Source organism: Salmo salar, chromosome ssa14 (assembly GCF_905237065.1).
Source record: "Salmo salar chromosome ssa14, Ssal_v3.1, whole genome shotgun sequence".
In the NCBI taxonomy this organism is placed as follows: domain Eukaryota; kingdom Metazoa; phylum Chordata; class Actinopteri; order Salmoniformes; family Salmonidae; genus Salmo; species Salmo salar.
The window spans coordinates 67,211,400-67,230,854 of record NC_059455.1 but is presented as its reverse complement, the minus strand read 5'-3'; the positions used below and the strand labels follow the sequence as shown (position 1 = coordinate 67,230,854).

At 43.0% G+C, this 19,455-nt stretch overlaps 2 protein-coding genes across 2 annotated transcripts; both read left to right on the top strand.

Moving 5' to 3' along the window:
- Positions 1-3,427: 3,427 nt before the first annotated feature.
- Positions 3,428-16,277, top strand: LOC106569876 (uncharacterized). Its single transcript, XM_014141583.2, has 15 exons — positions 3,428-3,493; positions 3,619-3,754; positions 3,915-4,032; positions 5,350-5,466; positions 5,659-5,773; positions 6,666-6,842; positions 7,465-7,576; positions 7,777-8,933; positions 11,246-11,337; positions 11,519-11,651; positions 11,734-11,924; positions 14,367-14,472; positions 14,888-14,956; positions 15,235-15,378; positions 15,672-16,277. The coding sequence occupies exons 3-15, from the start codon at positions 3,959-3,961 to the stop codon at positions 15,882-15,884; spliced, it is 2,700 nt and encodes an 899-aa protein (XP_013997058.2). The 5' UTR covers positions 3,428-3,493; positions 3,619-3,754; positions 3,915-3,958; the 3' UTR covers positions 15,885-16,277.
- Positions 16,278-17,017: 740 nt separating this feature from the next.
- LOC106569877 (ras-related and estrogen-regulated growth inhibitor-like protein) lies at positions 17,018-19,191 on the top strand. The gene is made up of 4 exons (XM_014141586.2): positions 17,018-17,198; positions 17,414-17,467; positions 17,583-17,659; positions 17,834-19,191. The coding sequence occupies exons 1-4, from the start codon at positions 17,129-17,131 to the stop codon at positions 18,248-18,250; spliced, it is 618 nt and encodes a 205-aa protein (XP_013997061.1). The 5' UTR covers positions 17,018-17,128; the 3' UTR covers positions 18,251-19,191.
- Positions 19,192-19,455: the final 264 nt, after the last annotated feature.

The following is a 19,455-nucleotide window of genomic DNA, read 5'->3' as shown; positions in this document are numbered from 1 at the left end:
ACATTTAAAAGAGACCTGGTGTTTGGGGAAGATGACTGAAACCTCCTGCTCCGACTGAGGGGGATGAAGAACAAGGTGCTCTGCCGGTGGACTGTGCCGTCTCTGATCCGGTCCAGAGCATGGGCCAAGCCAGTGTAAATGTGTTTATTTGCTAGCAGCAAAATAATAATTTGTTTATCTACGACATGTATCAATAATTTGTGTTGTAGTGAATATCAGTTTGTGTGGAGCTTGTATTGGCTTTAATTAGGCAATCAGTAACAGGGGTGGGGGAAATAAATCAAGTAAACACAGAATTGCCAGAATGCAAGATTGAATACAATGTTAGATGTGTAATTGATTAACTGAACTGTTGAACATTTGCTGAAATACATTTTTTTTTTTACAAATCTATTCTACTGTAGATTTCTTCACAAGAACATCAATACTTATTTTTCATAAAACCACTAAACTCAGCACTCGTGCAGGGCATCCATTCAGGTGCGAAATAGACACTTCTGCAAGTAGTGGTAAAAATAAAAGAGGTCAACCTTCTCTCATAGTTTTTGAAACCTGTAGATCTGTATATATCTTTTCAACTAGGATGTCCTCCTGTGCACAGATGACAAAGTCACCTACAACCTGTGAGAAGGATTTGACCTTGCACCTGCCAGTAGTAAGCATGAGATCTATTCAACTTCAGCTCTCCATTCTGTATCTTCAGGTAAGGGCAGTCAACATAACTTGGTACATTTGGGCACTTGACCTCTAAGAGTCCGAACTGTGGTCTCACACTGGGATCAAATATGATTCCATCTGGAGAGGATCCTAACCACGGAGTATCTGGGTGCACTACGAAGCCACACAGAAAGAAGTTAACATTCTTTAGTGTGCAGTACTCCTGTACAGCCACTGGCTCCATGGCTAGCGCCCTCTTCATCTCCATGGTCTGCATACCAGATCCCTTGAACATCCGCTCAGCTAGGTGGTCAGCTGAGGTCTCTCCCCGGACATGGCAAACCTCTCGGAAACGAGAGGATGTTATTCTCATTTTCCTGAGCTGATGCCATTCCGGGCTGCTACTCTGCTCCCTTGTAGCAACCTCGACTTTGTGTGACATCTCGTAGGTTGTCTCTAATGCCTTGAGGTGGAACTTCTCCTAATGGCTAAGGACGTAAGCACACTGGGAAGCCTGAAGCCATCTAATGGAAGTATTGGTGGAGAAGGGGCATCGGCAATCTTCACAATTTCACGGGTCTTTGGCTGTGGAAGCTGATAGGAGAGAACACTGCCGGCTTGCACTGGCCCAAAGGCGGACTCAACCAGGGGCACGTCAGCTGACATTTCCATTGTTGTCACAAGAGGGGCAGTAAGTGGAGAAAAGTTGGCATACGTTTCTGAGACGCGGAGAAGGTCCATGTCAGGCATGTATCCATTGAGTGCTTTGTAGAGAGAACTTCTGCAAAACATTTGAAAACCTTAACATCAGGTTGGAGAGATTACTATGACAAAGACTCATGTAACTTTTCCAGAAACAGCACAAGCCCAAAAGTACAAATAAAATTAATTAAAATATACAGATTTATAGATGATATATTTACCCCCGGACGTTGTCCCAAACATTTTCATTATCTGGATACAATCACAAGAAAATGGTTTCTAAAATGTTTCCATTCTAGGAACCTCCAACTTACCTTTTTCCATCAGCACACGAGTTAGTAGGTTTACAGAACTCTATCCCATCAACTGGACCTGGTTTCACACCCTAATTAACAAGGAGTTACTGTTACATAGGCTGAATACTTTTCAGGTGCATTTTTTTTATGGATACTGATAGACTCACAAGTGTTCTTGGCTTGTGCCAACACTGTTCTGTGTCTGTGCAGCTGTGAACTGGTGGTGCAGCAGGAATGTTTAGCTGAGAGTAGTGCGCTGTCTGGTAAAGAAGGGCCATCAAATGATTGCACAGAGCACTTCCTGCAACACAGGAGCAGTGGCTTTGGACCACTATCACTGGTTCGGAGTGCTTTAACACCATCTGTGAAGTGAAGTGACTGAAGTGAGAAACAAGAATGATGCGGCCCATAAATAACAATAAACACTAGTGTCTAGTCTTATTAACTAGGGGCTCATTTAACTATACAGGAATAGATTGTGTCTCAGTAACACAATTACCAAACACTGCATCAACAGATTTTAACAGGTTATTTGGTAAAGTGGGCAATTCTAAATTGGGATTGGGACCCATCATTAATATCCATCTAATATCTATCTACTGATAAGATTAAACGTTGACACTGTCTCCAACACATTTTTACCATAATGGCAGTGTCTCACAGGAGATGTTTAACAAGGTCCCTAGTAGCTATCTATAAGCTTTCCCTACTCTCATGCTGTGCGGCTTTTCACTCTTCCTCATGGACCTAACAAGCATAACTTAACCAAGCTAACGAAAATATAGATTCTGTCAACGTTACATCATTTTACGAAGTAACTAGCTAGCTACAGTTAATAGTTAAATTAGATAGCTAATGATTGTAGCTAACTAACGTTATATCTGTCACTGACTTGGTACTCACCTTCATAGTTGTCTATATAGCTTCCTATATACATCTTGAACCCCTTTTCATTCTTGCTAGCTGGAGTCTCTGTGGCTGATTTAACAAGTCGATGTACATCATTAATATTAATTTGAGGCAAGTCCTGAAGACACCTAGTAAAAAACTGCCACATAGTGGTTGTAACGTTATATCGTCGATAACAACTAGACTGACCGGAAATTGTCACACCGATAGGAAGTGTGTTTAGAACGTTCGATCATGGAACCTGTATAAGGGCTATTGAGTCGCAAGAACGCAACTTTTTATTTTTCTACCTTCGCGCCAAATAACATGTTTGTTGGAGTCTGAGGTAAGCTGGTTACCGCCGGCTAATTTTAACACAATCGTTTTAATATAAGTTAAAGCCGAATGACTAGACTTTTTAGGTGACGCGTGGAAATTGATAGTTCGATATGCTAAAAGTAAACGAACTGTGCCAGTGTGACCCCGGGTGAATGCTTTGTGTCATTGTACGCATTTCACTCGTAACTCACTTTTCTTCTCACCTTTTTGTTTCGTGGTGGTTAGACAGTTTTATAATCGTTTGGTGAAATGTTATCTCCGAGAGCTGACAGGGGGACAACCTCACCTGTAACCATGCGACCACTGTGCCCCCTCGATGGTTGTGGTTTGTGTTGTACGGAATTGAAGCCTGACAGAAATCCTCAACTCCTACCATGCCTACATTCTGTGTGTCGGGAGTGTGTTCCCCTGAGTGATTTCAAGACAGGTGAGCCATGTTGAAAGATGTCACACTATTTAGAAACTCTTAAGAATTTGTGAATTTAGTGATTAGGTTGCATTTTAAATTTAATTTCCCCTTATTCCTTTTTATGGGTTTGAGGGAAAACACTTCTTCTGAAATCATTGACAATCCTTTCCTCCCTAGCTTCCCCACTGATTCAAAACCCTGGGTAGGTAATGGATGGGTGCTGCTGTAAATGACAGTGAACAAACTCATTTATCACTCAATGTATACATGCATTAGCCTGTTGGCTATGAATGGAATGAAAGCTGATATGATACCCCTCTCTTTCAGTGTGGGGGTTGTGATGAGCCTGTGGTCTGTGGCTGGTGTGTAGAATGTGGCGAACCGCTCTGCTCTGACTGTGTGGCAGCCCACAAGAGGGTGAAGTTAATACGCAACCATAATGTCCTACCCCAATTACCTCCAGGTACGACCTTCTGCCATTACGTCAGACCAGACTATGACCACAAACATTTAGCACATGAAACGTTTTAATCCAAAGGAACACCTTATTCAAAGCAGTGTTAATGCCCGCAGTTGGATATTTTGTTAGCTGTCAGTGATGGCGTGAAATGTTCGATCTCCAGGTTTCAGCAGGACAGCGTTGTGTCCCATCCATAAGAGGGAGCAGATGAAGCTTTTCTGTGTGACTTGTGATCAGCTGACTTGCCGTGATTGTCAGCTAACCTTCCACAAGGAGCACAAGTAAGATTTCCCTCAAGCACCTCCAAATAAAATTGTATTTGTCACATGCGCCGAATACAACAGGTGTAGACTTTATTGTGAAATGCTTGCTTACGAGCCCTTCCCAACAATAAAATACACAGGAATGGAGCTACAGTGCATTCGGAATGTATTCAGACCCCCTGACCTTTTCCTCATTTTGTTACATTACAGCCTTATTCTAAAATGGATAATGTATTTTTTCCCCCTCAATCTACTCACAATACCCCATAATGACAAAGCAGAAACAGGTTTAGAAATGTTTGCAAATGTAATAAAAATAAAACGTATCACATTTACCTAAGTATTCAGACCCTTTAGTCAGTACTTTGTTGAAGCACCTTTGGCAACGATTACAACCTCGTCTTCTTGGGTATGACGCTACAAGCTTGGCACACCTTTATTTGGGGAGTTTCTCCCATTTTTCTCTGCAGATCCTCTCACGCTCTTTCAGGTTGAATGGGGAGCATCGCTGCACAGCTATTTTCAGGTCTCTCCAGAGATGTTTGATTGGGTTCTAGTCCAGGCTCTGGCTAGGCCACTGGTAAATAGTGTGGTCTACAGCTTATCATGAGATACTCTACCTCAGGCGAGCAAAACCTTGAGAGTTCCTTAATATTAGATTTTGTGCACCAGCTGCTGTTTACAAATATACACAGACCGCCACCCCTTGTCTTACCAGAAGCAGCTGTTCTATCTTGCCGATGCACAGAAAACCCAGCCAGCTGTATGTTATCCATGTCGTCGTTCAGGCACGACTCGGTGAAACATAAGATATTACAGTTTTGAATGAGCGTTTGGTTGGATAGTCTTGATCGGAGCTCATCCAGTTTATTATCCAATGATTGCACGTTGCCTAGTAGGACAGATGGTAGAAGCAGATTACCCACCCACCGTTGGATCCTTACAAGGCATCCCGACCTACGTCCCCGATATCTCAGTCTCTTCTTCATGCTATTGACTGAGATTTGGGCCTTGTCAGAATTAAATTATTTGCGTCTGACTCGTTAAAGAAAAAATCTTTGTCCAGTGCGAGGTGAGTAATCGCTGTCCTTCTCTCCAAAAGCTCTTTACGGGCATAAGAGACAGTGGCAAAAACATTATGTACAAAATAAGTCACAAATAATGCAAAAAAAACACACAATAGCACAATTGGTTAGGAGCCCATAAAACGATAGCCATCTCCTCCAGCGGCATTCTAAATATACATATGGAGACCATAGATGTCATCAGTTCCCTCATGCCTTACCTTACTATTTGATGTTCTCTCTTTCTGTAATTTCTGTTTATTTTCTCTAGGTACCAGTTCGCCCAGGACGCTTTACCAGAGCAGAGGAAATGCTTACAGTATCTACTCGAGACTGTGAGGATGCAGAGAGGGACTGTGCAACAGCACCTACAGGACCTGGATGGACGGTCAGTTGTTAACGCGTCTGGGTGTGCGTGAAAGAAAATTATGGCGGCACACCAATTGTTCAGGAGTCTGCTGTATCAGACAGTATCCAAGTCTTACTGGATCCGTCATTGTTGAGCTGTTCATTTGTGGTTATTTAGTCTCATGAAAGAATGAATAAATGTCATAGCTAGGTGTGTGAACTTTGCCCCCAGGCTGTCCGACTTGGAGGATCTGCAGGAGAGTGTGAGGACAGAGGTCAAGGATATCCTCAAGGTCATCTGGAGTGTCCTGGTGAAGAGGGCCATGCAGCTTTCAAAGGAAATGCAGGTAACATTTCACACACACAGATTGGCAGAATCTGATCTCTTGGCCCTTCCACCCCTACGGAAGGGTGGTTCACGCTCAGCCCAGTCAAAGCTCTTCTGTCCTCATACTCCAGTAGTGGAACCAGCTTCTCCCTGAAGCTAGGACAGCAGATTCCTTGCCCATCTCCTGAAAACATCTGAAACCCTACATCTTCAAAGAGTATCTTAAATAATCCCACAGCACCTCCCAGCATGACTAAAATGTACATGTTATGTAAATCACAGATGTTAATAATGCAATGCATTATGATGGACCATTTGCTTTGCTAATTGCTCTTGTGGGGCCTCACCCTGTTAGGCTATGCATTGGACATCATTCCTCTTGTCAGTAGGCAGGTTTCCATTGATGCAGGTTTATTCGACTAAAGCAACATCGGCCCAAAAAAAACAGACGTGTAATGGAAACGGCAGCTATAGGAGAAATATTCTATACATTTTTGTCCATTCGACAACAATTCAGAATTAGGTGTTAATTATAAGCCGAATTAGCTTTAGTTTGTAGATGGCAACCCTACCCATGCTATACCAGTAAAGCACTTTTTTTTTGTTCATAATTTCTTACTTTGTGTTTTGTTCATAATTTCTCACTGCTGAACCAACCAAGTTGTAGACCAAATTAGTCTGAGGGACTGAAGATGATGTTTAGACTGCTGAGCTGAAGCCCAGGCATCTTCAGGTCTCAGATGAGGTTACTCCCCATGCAACTTACAAGTCAACTTAATTCCCTGAGTCAACCCAGTCCTGCCAATGAAAAATCTCTGTTTTGTCCACAGTGTCCAGCCAGCTGTGTAGATAACTTGATGCTGCACACTATATTTGAATGATTGGTCATTGTCTCATTGTTTGTTGCCTAGGATCACTGTTGGAAGGAGAGTGAGTGTGTCACAGAGAGACAGGCCCATCTTAGGAAGCTGGGAGAGAGGCAGAAGTATGTGTTGGCCTTCACGGAGAAAGCCCTGAAGAGTGAGGATCACACCTCCCTGCTATCCTGCAAAAGATGGGTAGATAAAAAGTCCAATCTAAGATCAAAGGTAACTTAGAATTACACTGAAGAAACACTCTGGTAAATATGTAGGTATAATTAGAGCGAATACATGCTACTGCCCTGATCTGTTACGTAAAACTTCAATTAATAGCCCAGCATTTATTTGCTTCACTGAACATTATTCGATTATTAAAGACGGACACCTTCATTATTTGAGCCAGGTGTCTATTTCCTTAATGCACACAGCTTTTGCTCAATAAAATGTGGAAAAGCCAACCATACTGTTTATTGTGACCAGTATAAACATTCTAATTACAAATCCATCGCGAATCAGACTTGCAAAGACTAGGCTACCTATCATACACCCTCAGTTTTGGGCTTCATGGCGCCATGGCTAGCAACGATGACAAAAATAAAAACAAGTTTTAATGCACATGACTGGGAATATCAGCTGTGTCCGCGGCAACTTTGTAAAAAAAAAAAACTGCTTTTATTTGAAACGTGTGTTTATTTGCCGAAATGTGTGCCGATGCCCGGCTATTAAAAGGGAGACTGCGTTTAGTTGAAGTTTTTACGCTACATAAAAAATGTATCTTGTCTTTCTTGACCCACCAGTGCTCAAGTTGTCTCCATCTTGTTTCCTACCATCCTCTTCTTTCCCCTTTTAGATCCACTCTGAGCTGCAAGGTGTTCTAGCCAAAAACCCCAGTGCAGTGTCTACAATGAAGGAGCTGAAGCTCCATTGTGGCCAGGACATCCACCAAACCGTTGGATGTTTTGGTACGTATCAAAGCAATGGGATTTTTGTGATGCGTCTAGATTTGTCGGACTTATGAATAATGACATCTCTATGCAGTGATAATGCTTTTTTGTTGGCTTGATGCTGCCAGAAATATTTTGTTACAGCTTAGAGTAAAATAGTGGAAGATGGTGGAAGTTGCATTCTTAATTAATGTGTGTGTCATTCTGTTTTCGTTCAGGGGAAATTGTGACTAAGGTGGTCCCGTTTGCTCGGTTAAACCTGAGAAAGACTCTGGTTGATCCCATTCAAATCAATCCTCCCAAATTTTCTCTGGAACAGCAGAGAAACAGCAGAGCATCCTCAACATTGTCACCTTCATCCCAGGAAACCTCCAGTACGTCAGCGGGAAATGTTCCCCTCTCCCGACGTCAACCAACACTAATGCGCTCGCTTTCTTGCCCCCCATCCTCCCCCTATCCCCATGAACCAGAGAGACTGCCATTTTACCACTTTTCCCCTGACTCTCGCGGACCCTCTTTACAGGCACTATCCTCTTCCTGCTCTGACAGCCCTCTGTCCTTGTCCTCTACGTCTGCTGTGAATGCAACAGGTCCCCAGCTATGTGCTGTAAACACGGAAAACGATGACAGCTCGTCATTATCAGGGATTGCACTGGACACCCCTGTCCCATATCACGGGTATCAGGGTGGCTCCTCAAAGTCTGACCTGATGGTGGAACTTGTTTCCCGGGCCTTTCATGTCAAAAGGAAAGCGGGGGATGAAAATGTGGGTCCTCAAATTAAACGAAGTTGTTTGCAGCCCTTGAAGGTACCAGCGGACTCCTCCTGTGAGAAGGTTCCCCCTATAGGTGCCGAAAAGCAGGCTGGGGATGTGGCTGCTACCGTTGTCATGGAAAGAGAAGCTACACCCAACATTATGGACCAGAATGCAACGGCTCCAGTGTACAGACAAGAAGCTACTAAGGCTTCAGGCAGCCGTCAATCAAATCTGGTTGTTGGCAGGAGTGTCAAGACGGTCAATCAGGTGGGTTTAGCCCACTTCACACTCCCTGTCACTGGGAACTCTGTCACTTGGAGCATGTCACCAGCTAATGCCACTCTTTTTCCTGGCACTGTGAACACTCCCCCCAGCTTTGGATGTGTAAGGGCTGTCCCCCCATACTTGGTTTTGTCTAACAGCGCTCCAGTTTCTGGTCCCACTGGCGCTGTGAACAGGCTTGACAATGGAAGCCTGGTCTTCATTTGTAATGACGTGCCCTTTTTCAACATGTTGAGCTCTGTTAGAGGAGGTGAAAACCAAGTGCTAGCTGCTTCTGTCCCAGGAGGACTCCGCCCACCATGTCTGCCAGACCCCACCTCTCCAAAGAGCCCTATGGTTAGTTGTGAAGAAAGGTCTTTACTGTTTATTTCCCTCTTATCTGTAGTACCTCCTAGTAGTTCCTATCCCATAGTGGTTCATGTGTCCTCTTTTGCCTCCCATCTCTTTACTTCCTCTCAAATCCATCTTCTGTCTGGTGGTCTCCCAAATCTCATTTTATGCTAGTTTGTCTATTGTCCTGTTTTGTATCCTCAGTTAGGTCTTGTGAGGTTGAGTAAATAATGGAAGTTAAACGTTTGGCTAAATCACAATTGGGTAACTTTGGAATTACTGCTGTAGTGTTATCTGAAGTATAAACATTGTAGATCAGCTGTGAAGAATTCATTATCATATCTGCATTTTGCAATGTAATTGGAAACATTTTGAAAGCATGTATTTATTTATTTATTAATTGAATTAGGATCACACCGCTGGCCTTTGATAGTCTTAATCTCATTAATAAGACACTATCACACCTTCTCAACAGGAAGCTCCTCAGTCACAGTCCACTGGTCCAAAATATCCAATAATAATTTTACGACGGGTAAAGAATAATATTTCAGCAGTCCAGGACACCAAGCAGTCTGCCCAGAATGGCACTGCTCAGTCAGGATTGTGCAGAAAGGATGAAGCCGCCTCCACTCTCCTCGTACACACTGCTAATACCCAGGCAGACTCTGTACAAATGGAAACTGCTCAGACAGACGTTGACCCAAATCCGACAGTCTTTGTCATGGAAGAATCCACGGAGAAAGACATTGTCCATAATAAAACTGCTCAGCCAGACTTTGTCCAGAATGAGACCAGCCAGGCCGAACTTGTCCAGACTACATCTGACCAGACAGTACTTTTCCAGAATAAAACAGCCCAGATGGAAATTGTTCCTGTTCAAGTAGTTGGAATCGAGGAGGAACAAACATTACGGCCAGTTACAGGCCCAAGGGAGTCTGTGAGGACAGACATGCTTGCCCCTTCCCAAACTGTGCCTGTCCAGATTAACCTTGTGCATTCTAACACTGTCCAAAGCGACATTGTGCGTACTGAAACTGACCAGACCTATGTTGTCAACTTAAGCACACAAGTATCTGGGATCACGATCAAGGAAGAACCGCCAGCCACAGACATCTTATCAGTTACAGGGCTAATGGAACACATCGGAGTGATCATGCCTGACACACGACCTACTGAAACTGTCCAGACTGACCCTGTCCACACACAAATTGTTAATGTGGCTGAAATTGTGCAAAAGGATTTTTTCCAGCCTGAAACGGTGCAGACGGACTCTGCCTTCATTGAAACGGTGCAGACGGACTCTGCCTTCATTGAAACGGTGCAGACGGACTCTGCCTTCATTGAAACGGTGCAGACGGACTCTGCCTTCATTGAAACGGTGCAGACGGACTCTGCCTTCATTGAAACGGTGCAGACGGACTCTGCCTTCATTGAAACGGTGCAGACGGACTCTGCCTTCATTGAAACGGTGCAGACGGACTCTGCCTTCATTGAAACGGTGCAGACGGACTCTGCCTTCATTGAAACGGTGCAGACGGACTCTGCCTTCATTGAAACGGTGCAGACGGACTCTGCCTTCATTGAAACGGTGCAGACGGACTCTGCCTTCATTGAAACGGTGCAGACGGACTCTGCCTTCATTGAAACGGTGCAGACGGACTCTGCCAGGGCAGAAACCCTGCAGAATGAAATTGTCCAATCAAACTTCAATAAGACTGAAACCGTGCAGACAGACCCTGTCCTGACTGAACCAGTTTATGCAGTCCAGACAGACACTGTGCAGATGGAACCAGTCCACAGTGAAACTGTCCATACCGGCATTGTGCAGACTGCGACTCTGCAGAGGGACCTAGCCCTAACTGACTGCACAGAGATTATTCAGACAGACATGTCAACCACCAATGAGGTATCCACAAATGACACTGTCAATGTGGTCAGTGTCCCCAGCTGCACTCAGGAAGTTGAACTTGACCTCAGCAATGATTTCTGCTCTCCGATAGAGGTGTTTTGCTTTAGGTCCAAATCTACCTAGTTAATGCCCTGGATCATAACAAACTCCAGCCTGTACAGTCTTTCTGTAGTCTCTTGCCCTTCATACCAAACAAAATTGGAAATATTTTTGTATCCATTTATTTTCATTTAAACTCTTGTTGGTGTAGCGTACAGTCTAATGGTGTCAGAGTGTATTTAAACAATTTCATTTGAAGCATTTTAATGGCTAATATTGATTTATTTTTATTTCATCTGAGCGCTATGGCTGTCTCACTCTTTCCCAACACAACAGTAAAATGTAAAGCATTTATCTTACTGTCGTACAGGAGGAAGATGACAATATGGCTGATTTTGATGTCAGTGCTGCTGACAGTATTGAAGAGACTGGGTGCCAGGTGTCTGTTGGGCTTAATAACAGGTGACAATCTTTCTAGCCTTATTGTAACATTTGTCAACAGGAAAAACTGCACAAATCGTTATTCTGGGCATGAATTACTTCAGTGTGATGGTGTGTAGCTTAATTGAGTTTGTACATGCATGCGTACATCATATTGTGTGCACCATCAAGGGGTTTAACCTCAGTGCATGGCTCTCTGTAGATTTCCGCAGGTGTCTTTGCTTTGGATGCCCATCCTTGACGCCTATGTTGGCGTCCCGCCAACCCGCTTCCGCCTCCTTGCAGGGATCAAAGGGAAGCAAACTGTCGTTCAGGTGATCCAGACGGACGCGCCGGTAAGGCCAACTTTCACAGTGTTGGTTTGAATGTGTGTTAATATCACGTTTTCTCGCTGACACTGGTTTACACATCTTCCAGCAACCAGAGTCTCCTTGCTCCTCCATGTCGAGCCCAGGCAGTCTGAGGAGCACCCACCAGCTACGCCCCTTCCTGGTCAGGAGGAAACACTGCACAGCATGTAGGAAGTCAGGGAATCTCACCCTGTGTGTCGTGTGTGGACGGGGCTTCCACAGGGAGTGTCACATTCCACCCATCTATTCCTTATCGACGTAAGCTTTAATTGCATTCTGAATGAGCAGTGATTTTAAAAACATACAGTACCAGTCAAAAGTTTGGACACCTACTCATTCAAGGGTTTTTCTTTATTTTTACTATTTTATACATTGTAGAATAATAGTGAACTCATCGAAGCTATGAAGTAACACATGGAATCATGTAGTAACCAAAAAAGTGTTAAACAAATCAAAAAAATATTTTATATTTGTCATTCTTCAAAGTAGCCACCCTTTGCCTTGATGACGGCTTTACACACTCTTGGCATTCTCTCAACTAGCTTCACGAGGAATGCTTTTCCAACCGTCTTGGAGTTCCCACTTATGCTGAGCACTTGTTGGCTGCTTTTCCTTTACACTGTGTTCCAACTCATCCCTAACCATCTCAATTGGGTTGAGGTTGGGTGATTGTGGAGGCCAGGTCATCTGATGCAGCACTCCATCACTCTCCTTTGTCAAATAGCCCTTACACAGCCTGGAGGTGTGTTGGGTCATTGTCCTGTTGAAAACAAATGATAGTCCCACTAAGCGCAAAACAGATGGGATGGTGTATCTCTGCAGTATGCTGTGGTAGCCATGCTGGTTAAGTGTGCCTTGAATTCTAAATAAATCAGTGTCACCACCAAAGCACCATCACACCACCTTCATGTTGGGAACCACACATGTGGAGATCATCCATTCACCTACTCTGTCTCACAAAGACATTGGAACCAAAAATCTCCAATTTGGACTCATCAGACCAAAGGACAGATTTCCACCGATCTTGCTCCTGTTTCTTGGCCCAAGCAAGTCTCTTCTTCTTATTGGTGTCCTTTAGTGGTTTATTTGCAGCAATTCGACCATGAAATCCTGACTCACACAGTCTCCTCTGAACAGTTGTTGAGATGTCTGTTACTTGAACTCTGTGAAGCATTTATTTGGGCTGCAATCTGAGGCTGGTAACTCTAGTGAACTTATCCTCTGCAGCAGAGGTAACTCTGGTTCTTCCTTGCTGTGGCGGTCCTCATGAGAGCCAGTTTTATCATAATGCTTGATGGTTTTTGCGGCTGCACTTGAAGAAACGTTCAAAGTTCTGGACATTTTCTGGTTTGACTGACCTTAATGTCTTAAAGTAATGCTTATTTGCTTATTTGAGCAATTCTTGCCATAATATGGACTTGGTCTTTTACCACATAGGGATATCTTCTGTATACCACAACTGATTGGCTCAAACGCATTAAGAGGGAAAGAAATTCCACAAATTAACTTTGAACAAGGCACACCTGTTAATTGAAATGCATTCCAGGTGACTACCTCATGAAGCTGGTTGAGAGAATGCCAAGAGTATGCAAAGCTGTCAAAGGCAAAGAGTGGTTACTTTGAAGAATCTCAAACAAATCAAAATATATTTAATACTTTTTTTTTGGATGCCATAACCCCACCGCCACCATGGGGCACTCTGTTCACAATGTTGACATCAGCAAACTGCTTGCCCACATGACGCTGTCTGCCATCTGCTCGGTACAGTTGAAACCAGGATTAATTCGTAAAGAGCATACTTCTCCAGCGTGTCAATGGCCATCGAAGGTGAGCATTTGCCCAGTGAAGTCGATTACGACTCCAAACTGCAGTCAGTTCAAGACCCTGGTGAGGATGACAAGCATACAGATGAGCTTCCTGCGACGGTTTCTGTGCAGAAATTCTTCGGTTGTGCAAACCGTTTCATCAGATTATACATAGTCTGCATTTGTGAGGCCAGTTGGACGTACTGCCAATTTTTCTCTAAAACGACGGAGGCGGCTTATGGTAGAAAAATTAACATTATGAGAAAAGCGAAGAAACCCGCACACTGCTCTTGCTAGTATCACTGCTCTTTATTAAGTTTACGTATCGGCCTCATAAACATTAAATTATCTGGCAACAGCTCTGGTGGACATTCCTGCAGCCAGCATGCCAATTGCATGCTCCCTCAACTAGAGACATCTGTAGCATTGTGTTCTGACAAAACTGCACATTTTAGTGGCCTTTTGTCCCCTGCACAAGGTGCACCTGTGTAATGACCATGCTGTTTAATCAGCTTCTTGATATGCCACACCTGTCAGGTGGATGGATTCTCTTGGCAATGGAGAAATGCTCACTAAGCGGGATGTTAAACAAATTTGTGCCCATCATTGAGAGAAATTGGCTTTATGGAACATTTCTGGTATCTTTTTATTTCAGCTCATGAAACATGGGACCAACACTTTACATGTTGTGTTTTTATATTTTTTTGTTCAGTGTATATTTATATTTTTTTACTTCTTTATTACTTCAATAACTGGTTTCTTATTAGAATCTGTATTGTATATGGATCTCAAATGATGACCCCTGTGTGGAAAGATGTTTCACTGTGGGGCCCAAATAAAGCATTGAGATTTCTCTCTCTGTATTGGCCTGATGTATGCGATGCTGCTCTCCCAGTGAGCGCTGGCAGTGTATGCTGTGCCGGGACCTCTCTGATCTGGCGTGGCTGCAGGACTACAGTGAGACCAACGGGGAACTGTGTATGAGCCCTCCTGACCAAATGGTGAGCCTTTTTACTTTGGAGAGCATGTCTGGGCACGTCTGCTCTCTTTCACTTGAATATGTGCATCTTTGTACACACACGACCCAGACTCATCCAACCCACCGTTTTTTAGTCTTTCCATTAAATCGCTTCTGTTAGTTTGCCCACTCAAGGTGTTTTGTCTATTGTACTCTAAAGCAGTGTTAACCAGCAGTACATATTTTCGTTGTGGCCCCAGACAAACTCACCTGATTCAACTCATTGAGGCCTTGATGATTAGTTGACAAGTTGAATCCGTTGTGCTTGTCTGGGGCTACAGCAAAAATGTGTGGTGTTGGGGCTACAGGAGGACTGGAGTTGGGTAACACTGGTCTACAGTGTGGATTTACTGAACCGTGTGTGTGTGTGTGTGTGTAAACCATCTCTTACCCTACAGAGATGTGAGCGCTTACTACTCGTCCTTTTATGCAGAAAGCGCAGCGTTGTCCTCTACAGACCAGCCAAGGTAATCGACAAGTGCAACTTACTGCGTTTACCTTCACATCCTCAACATCCCTCTTAGTATTGTCATGGCGTTAGCTATTAAAATGGCACACATGAACAGACTTCATGTTTATTACCATGTAGGTTGCTGACAAATGACTAGTCCTTTTAATGAAGTATGACTTTGTTTTTCAACTGTGTGTGTTGAATATACTGTATACAATTGCAGTTTGATGTTAGTCAGTTGTATTGCTTTGACTCAGGAGAAAAATAGTATTTTGATTCTCTTCCTCTCCTTAGCTCTCTTCCCGGTCTTCTCACTACATTGACATCACCTTGATTCAGGGACGGTTGCTACGGAAACTGGTCCCCCCTTACTGCACCCCGTCGGAATTTGTGTCCGATGTCTGGCTTCTCCTCCACATACAGTTGACGCGCGTGAAGGTGAGGAGGCTCACGATGGCTGTGTCCATGTCTCAGCTCACCCTGATTTTCCTATAGAGAAATGCATATGATGGCTACAGTTCCATTTGTAGGCCCTCATTTCCAAATGACGACTTTTTTCTTGGTCAAAATCCCCTAACGCCTATCTTTTCTTGTACATTATGAAACAATTAGTCAGAGCTTTGCATTTGGAAAGCCTTACTCTGTTGCCCTCTTTAGTCATCAATAGTGATCTGGTTCTGTTGCTCTTTCATCACCCTTTCCTCTCTCTCACACACTCACGCTATTCCAAGTCAGTGGACCGACTTCAGGCATGTTTTGAGAAGGAGCTGGGCAAAACGTTTGAGGGGACCCTGCACCCTTCGCTGCTCGTCAATCCCCACCAAGGGGAGGCGGAGAGGAATGCGGAACAAGAGGGGGACAAGGAGAAAGTGACCATGAGGAAGAATCCGAGTCCTCTCGAGGTAGAGCGTGCAGGCAAAAAGATTTCACGCAGGACTCAATGAAAGATAAAGAATGGGAAAAGAAGCCTGTATTTTTCTGTATTGATTTGAATTGCTTGCAGAACATGTTTGTACATACTGTTGCCTCCAAATATATTGGAACCCCACTCATCTTAAAAAGTTATGTTTCTAAAATAACATTAAATTTTTTGAAAATGTGTATTTGGCTGCAACTGTAGTTGGTTACAAACACTGGGGATAAAATGTTTCAAGTGTTGTTTTTGTGTGTGCATCTTTATATTTATCTATTTACAATAAACGTTTTTGTGTGCATCTTTATATTTATCTATTTACAATAAACGTTTTTGTGTGCATCTTTATATTTATCTATTTACAATAAATGTTTTTGTGTGCATCTTTATATTTATCTATTTACAATAAATGTTTTTGTGTGCATCTTTTGTATACTTTGTTTGATCAAGTTTAGTAAACGTCTAAACTCAGTGACTCTTACTGGGCACTATTCTAACACGACCATGGTAAGTTAAAATGTCCAGAATATTACCACCACTGGGTGGCATTGGACATCAGTAAATGAACTGAAAACATTGGTTATGCCATCATATAGGTCCTCCTGTCTTTGGTTTTAGGACTGTACAGCGTGGGGTAACTTAGTTGTGAGTTATTTTAGTGTCTACTTGGTGTTTTCTTTGGTAGACTATAAATTGTGTTCTGTTACTTCCAAGATGATGGTTTCATATGAATTGATGTCCATTTAACTAAACTCAAACTGTGAATATCAAATTGATACATTTGAAGGTTTAGGGAATTATGCTATTCTGTACATAGCAGCGGAGCGTAGAGAGGGCTGCAGTACCCCTGAAAAATCTGACTTTTTAGCACAAATAGTGCACTGGGCCTTTAACAGTGCTGTATTAGCGAACCACTATAGCGGATGTTGTGCAGGAAAACATATTTTTTCCGTCCCCCCACTTAAATATAATCAAAAATAAAAACTCGGCCAACTACTTACCGCAGCTATGATTGTGTATTGTTAATCGCTGGGTGGCACGAAGTTCTATATTAAGCGCATTGGCCTCTGACAAGCGCACAGTCCTCTCATTGGCCCGTAGGTTTTATCCATCAGAGAACCGGGCCCGCCTACCCCTTATAAATTAACAGACAGCACAATCCAATATATTTTACACTTAGTGTGTCCTCCAGGTTGAACAGAGACACGGAAAAAGTTGCACACTTTTAACAAATGGTTGTCTAAGTAAATCCGCACACTCCACTACAACAAAACAATGGAAGGAAGTCAGCAAAAAGTGGAGGCTAATTTCTTACTACTTGGCGCTGAAAGCGTCGGTAAATCTGGTGAGCATAATTTTAATGAATCCTTGAAATATTTTTGCACTTTTATTCATGATATTGACAGTCTTTGTGCACCATGAAGAGCATATGTTTGTGATCATTGAAAGTAGACTAGTTATGATGGCCAAATGCAACGTAGAATGTCTTTCCTTGTATAGGGATAATACATTTACTGATCAACATGTCTCATCGCGCTATTTTCTATTTTCTGCCCTCAGCTCTCACGGTGCGGTTTCTCACTAGAAGGTTTATTGGCGAATACGGCGATATTGGTAAGTGCTGGTCTTTTGACTTGATCCATTGGTAATGATATAATTGCATTCAAATCAAAAGATTACAGTCGATCTAACCAAGTATCTAAATGGTCCGTTATGTTTGCCTTTACAGAATCCATTTACAGTCATACTGACAGAATAGACGGACGGGAGATTTGCTTTAATATCTGGGACTCACTTTGCCCCCAGGTGAGGCAAAACATTGTATATAATTTGGCCTACATTATAATAACGTTATAAGGGTAACAACAATGACTTTGACTAGTGGATACTCCAACAGTCAGAGCATTCTTTAGGTTTTCTATTAAACAAGGAGGTTAAAGGGTTTAATAAATGAATGTATTGTGTCTTCATGTGTTGTAGAATGATGAGGGCGCGGGACACATCAGCGACAGACAACTCCAGTGGGCGGACGGTTTCATCCTGGTTTACAGCATATGTGACCGTGCCAGCTTCAACGTGGTGCGGCAACAGGTGAAGCGCATCCGGCAAGCCAAAAGCAAATTCCCCGGTGCACCTCCCATCGTCATCGTAGGGAATAAACGCGACCTCCAGCATCGGCGCACCGTCTCCAGCGAGGAAGGGCGCCTCCTCACTCTTTCCACAAACTGTGGCTTTTTCGAGATCTCTGCAGCGGAGACATACCACGGGGTGCAGCTGGTATTTCACGAACTGCTCGACCTTATCCGAGAGGCGAGGGCGCTCAAGAAGGGGGCAGCTGGGATCAAGGGTCTCGTGAGAAGCATGTCCGCCGTTTTCGGGAGGAAGAGAACTGAGTAGTTCCAATAGCCTAATATGAGAGACACTGAGATGATAGTTCTGCATCTAAACGGTCCGGGACTTGTCCGTGCGTGAAGTGGATCGTTACGTTTCCATATTGGAATAGGTCAATGCGGCTTAACTGAATTCACGCTGCTTGGATTCTTACTCAAATGAGAAGATTGACAATCAAATCCTGTCGAACGGGCCTTTGGACAATCTACTTACTGCAAAATAAATACTCTTGAGTGTCTGAGGTCAGCTGGCCTAAAGTAGCATTACATGCCCTTAAATGTACAATATATTAGATTGCCATACAATGAATTGCCAACTGTAAAGCAAATGGTATCTGTTTAAATGCCTGGAAGAAGAATTGTGGAAAACCTATGTGCAATAGACAGTTTCTTTCTCTTTACTAAGCTGTATCAGTATGCAAAACGTTCTAAGGGTCAGGCCAGCTTGGCCTTGTCATTGGCACAATCCTTTTTTGGACTGTTGACAATCTATGCAAAACAGACCAGAATGTGTAGCTGTTTCACTCATTATAATGGTCTGATCATTAAACTTGCTTCAGTTAGTATACATGTAGCTTTGCTGTGTTTCCATATATGCCACCAACATCATCACACTTCAAGGCATCTTGAAAGGCCAGGTATTGGGGGAACATTCTCTGTTCGTCTTTATGATGTTTAATAATGTCAATACCGTCTATTTGTGTACTGTACATTTGATGTGTTCTAAGAATGCAGAGGCCCACTTTACTTTTTTCATAGGGTTGTTAATGCACTGGACAAACTTCTTGTCTATTTCATTTACTACTGATTCTATAAAAAATGTTTGGGAACTTTTCATGAATGATAACTGAAGTCATGTTTGTTATACAAGTCGTTAGACTTTAACTGAACAAAGTGTACCCACGACAGAACTTTGTCCTACGATTTCCTAATAAAATGTCAAACAAATGCTTAAGTGCAATCCATTTTTTTCAAGCTCTATTTGTCAAATCATGCTGGAGGTAATTAAAAAAAACAATCACTTTAAGAGGGGAACATCTCACCCAATCTAGCTAGAGGTAAAGCTGAACCAAGCCACATCTTACTCCTCTCCCCAGATACTTCACAAATGAATGACAGAAAATGGATTGTCATTGAGCTGTCAACAGATCATCTCAACTAAGGTTTCCAAGGTTATTTGGACAGAAATCCATTCAATTCCATTATGTGAAG

Bases quoted from the DNA above. Each gene is read 5' to 3' on its own strand.
- LOC106569876 (XM_014141583.2), top strand. From the start codon at position 3,959: ATGAAGCTTTTCTGTGTGACTTGTGATCAGCTGACTTGCCGTGATTGT. The intron at 8,934-11,245 runs GTTAGTTGTGAA...ACTGTCGTACAG, and splicing joins CCTCTCCAAAGAGCCCTATG to GAGGAAGATGACAATATGGC. The intron at 11,925-14,366 runs GTAAGCTTTAAT...CTGCTCTCCCAG, and splicing joins CCCATCTATTCCTTATCGAC to TGAGCGCTGGCAGTGTATGC.
- LOC106569877 (XM_014141586.2), top strand. From the start codon at position 17,129: ATGGAAGGAAGTCAGCAAAAAGTGGAGGCTAATTTCTTACTACTTGGC. The intron at 17,199-17,413 runs GTGAGCATAATT...TTCTGCCCTCAG, and splicing joins TGAAAGCGTCGGTAAATCTG to CTCTCACGGTGCGGTTTCTC. The intron at 17,468-17,582 runs GTAAGTGCTGGT...TTGCCTTTACAG, and splicing joins TGGCGAATACGGCGATATTG to AATCCATTTACAGTCATACT.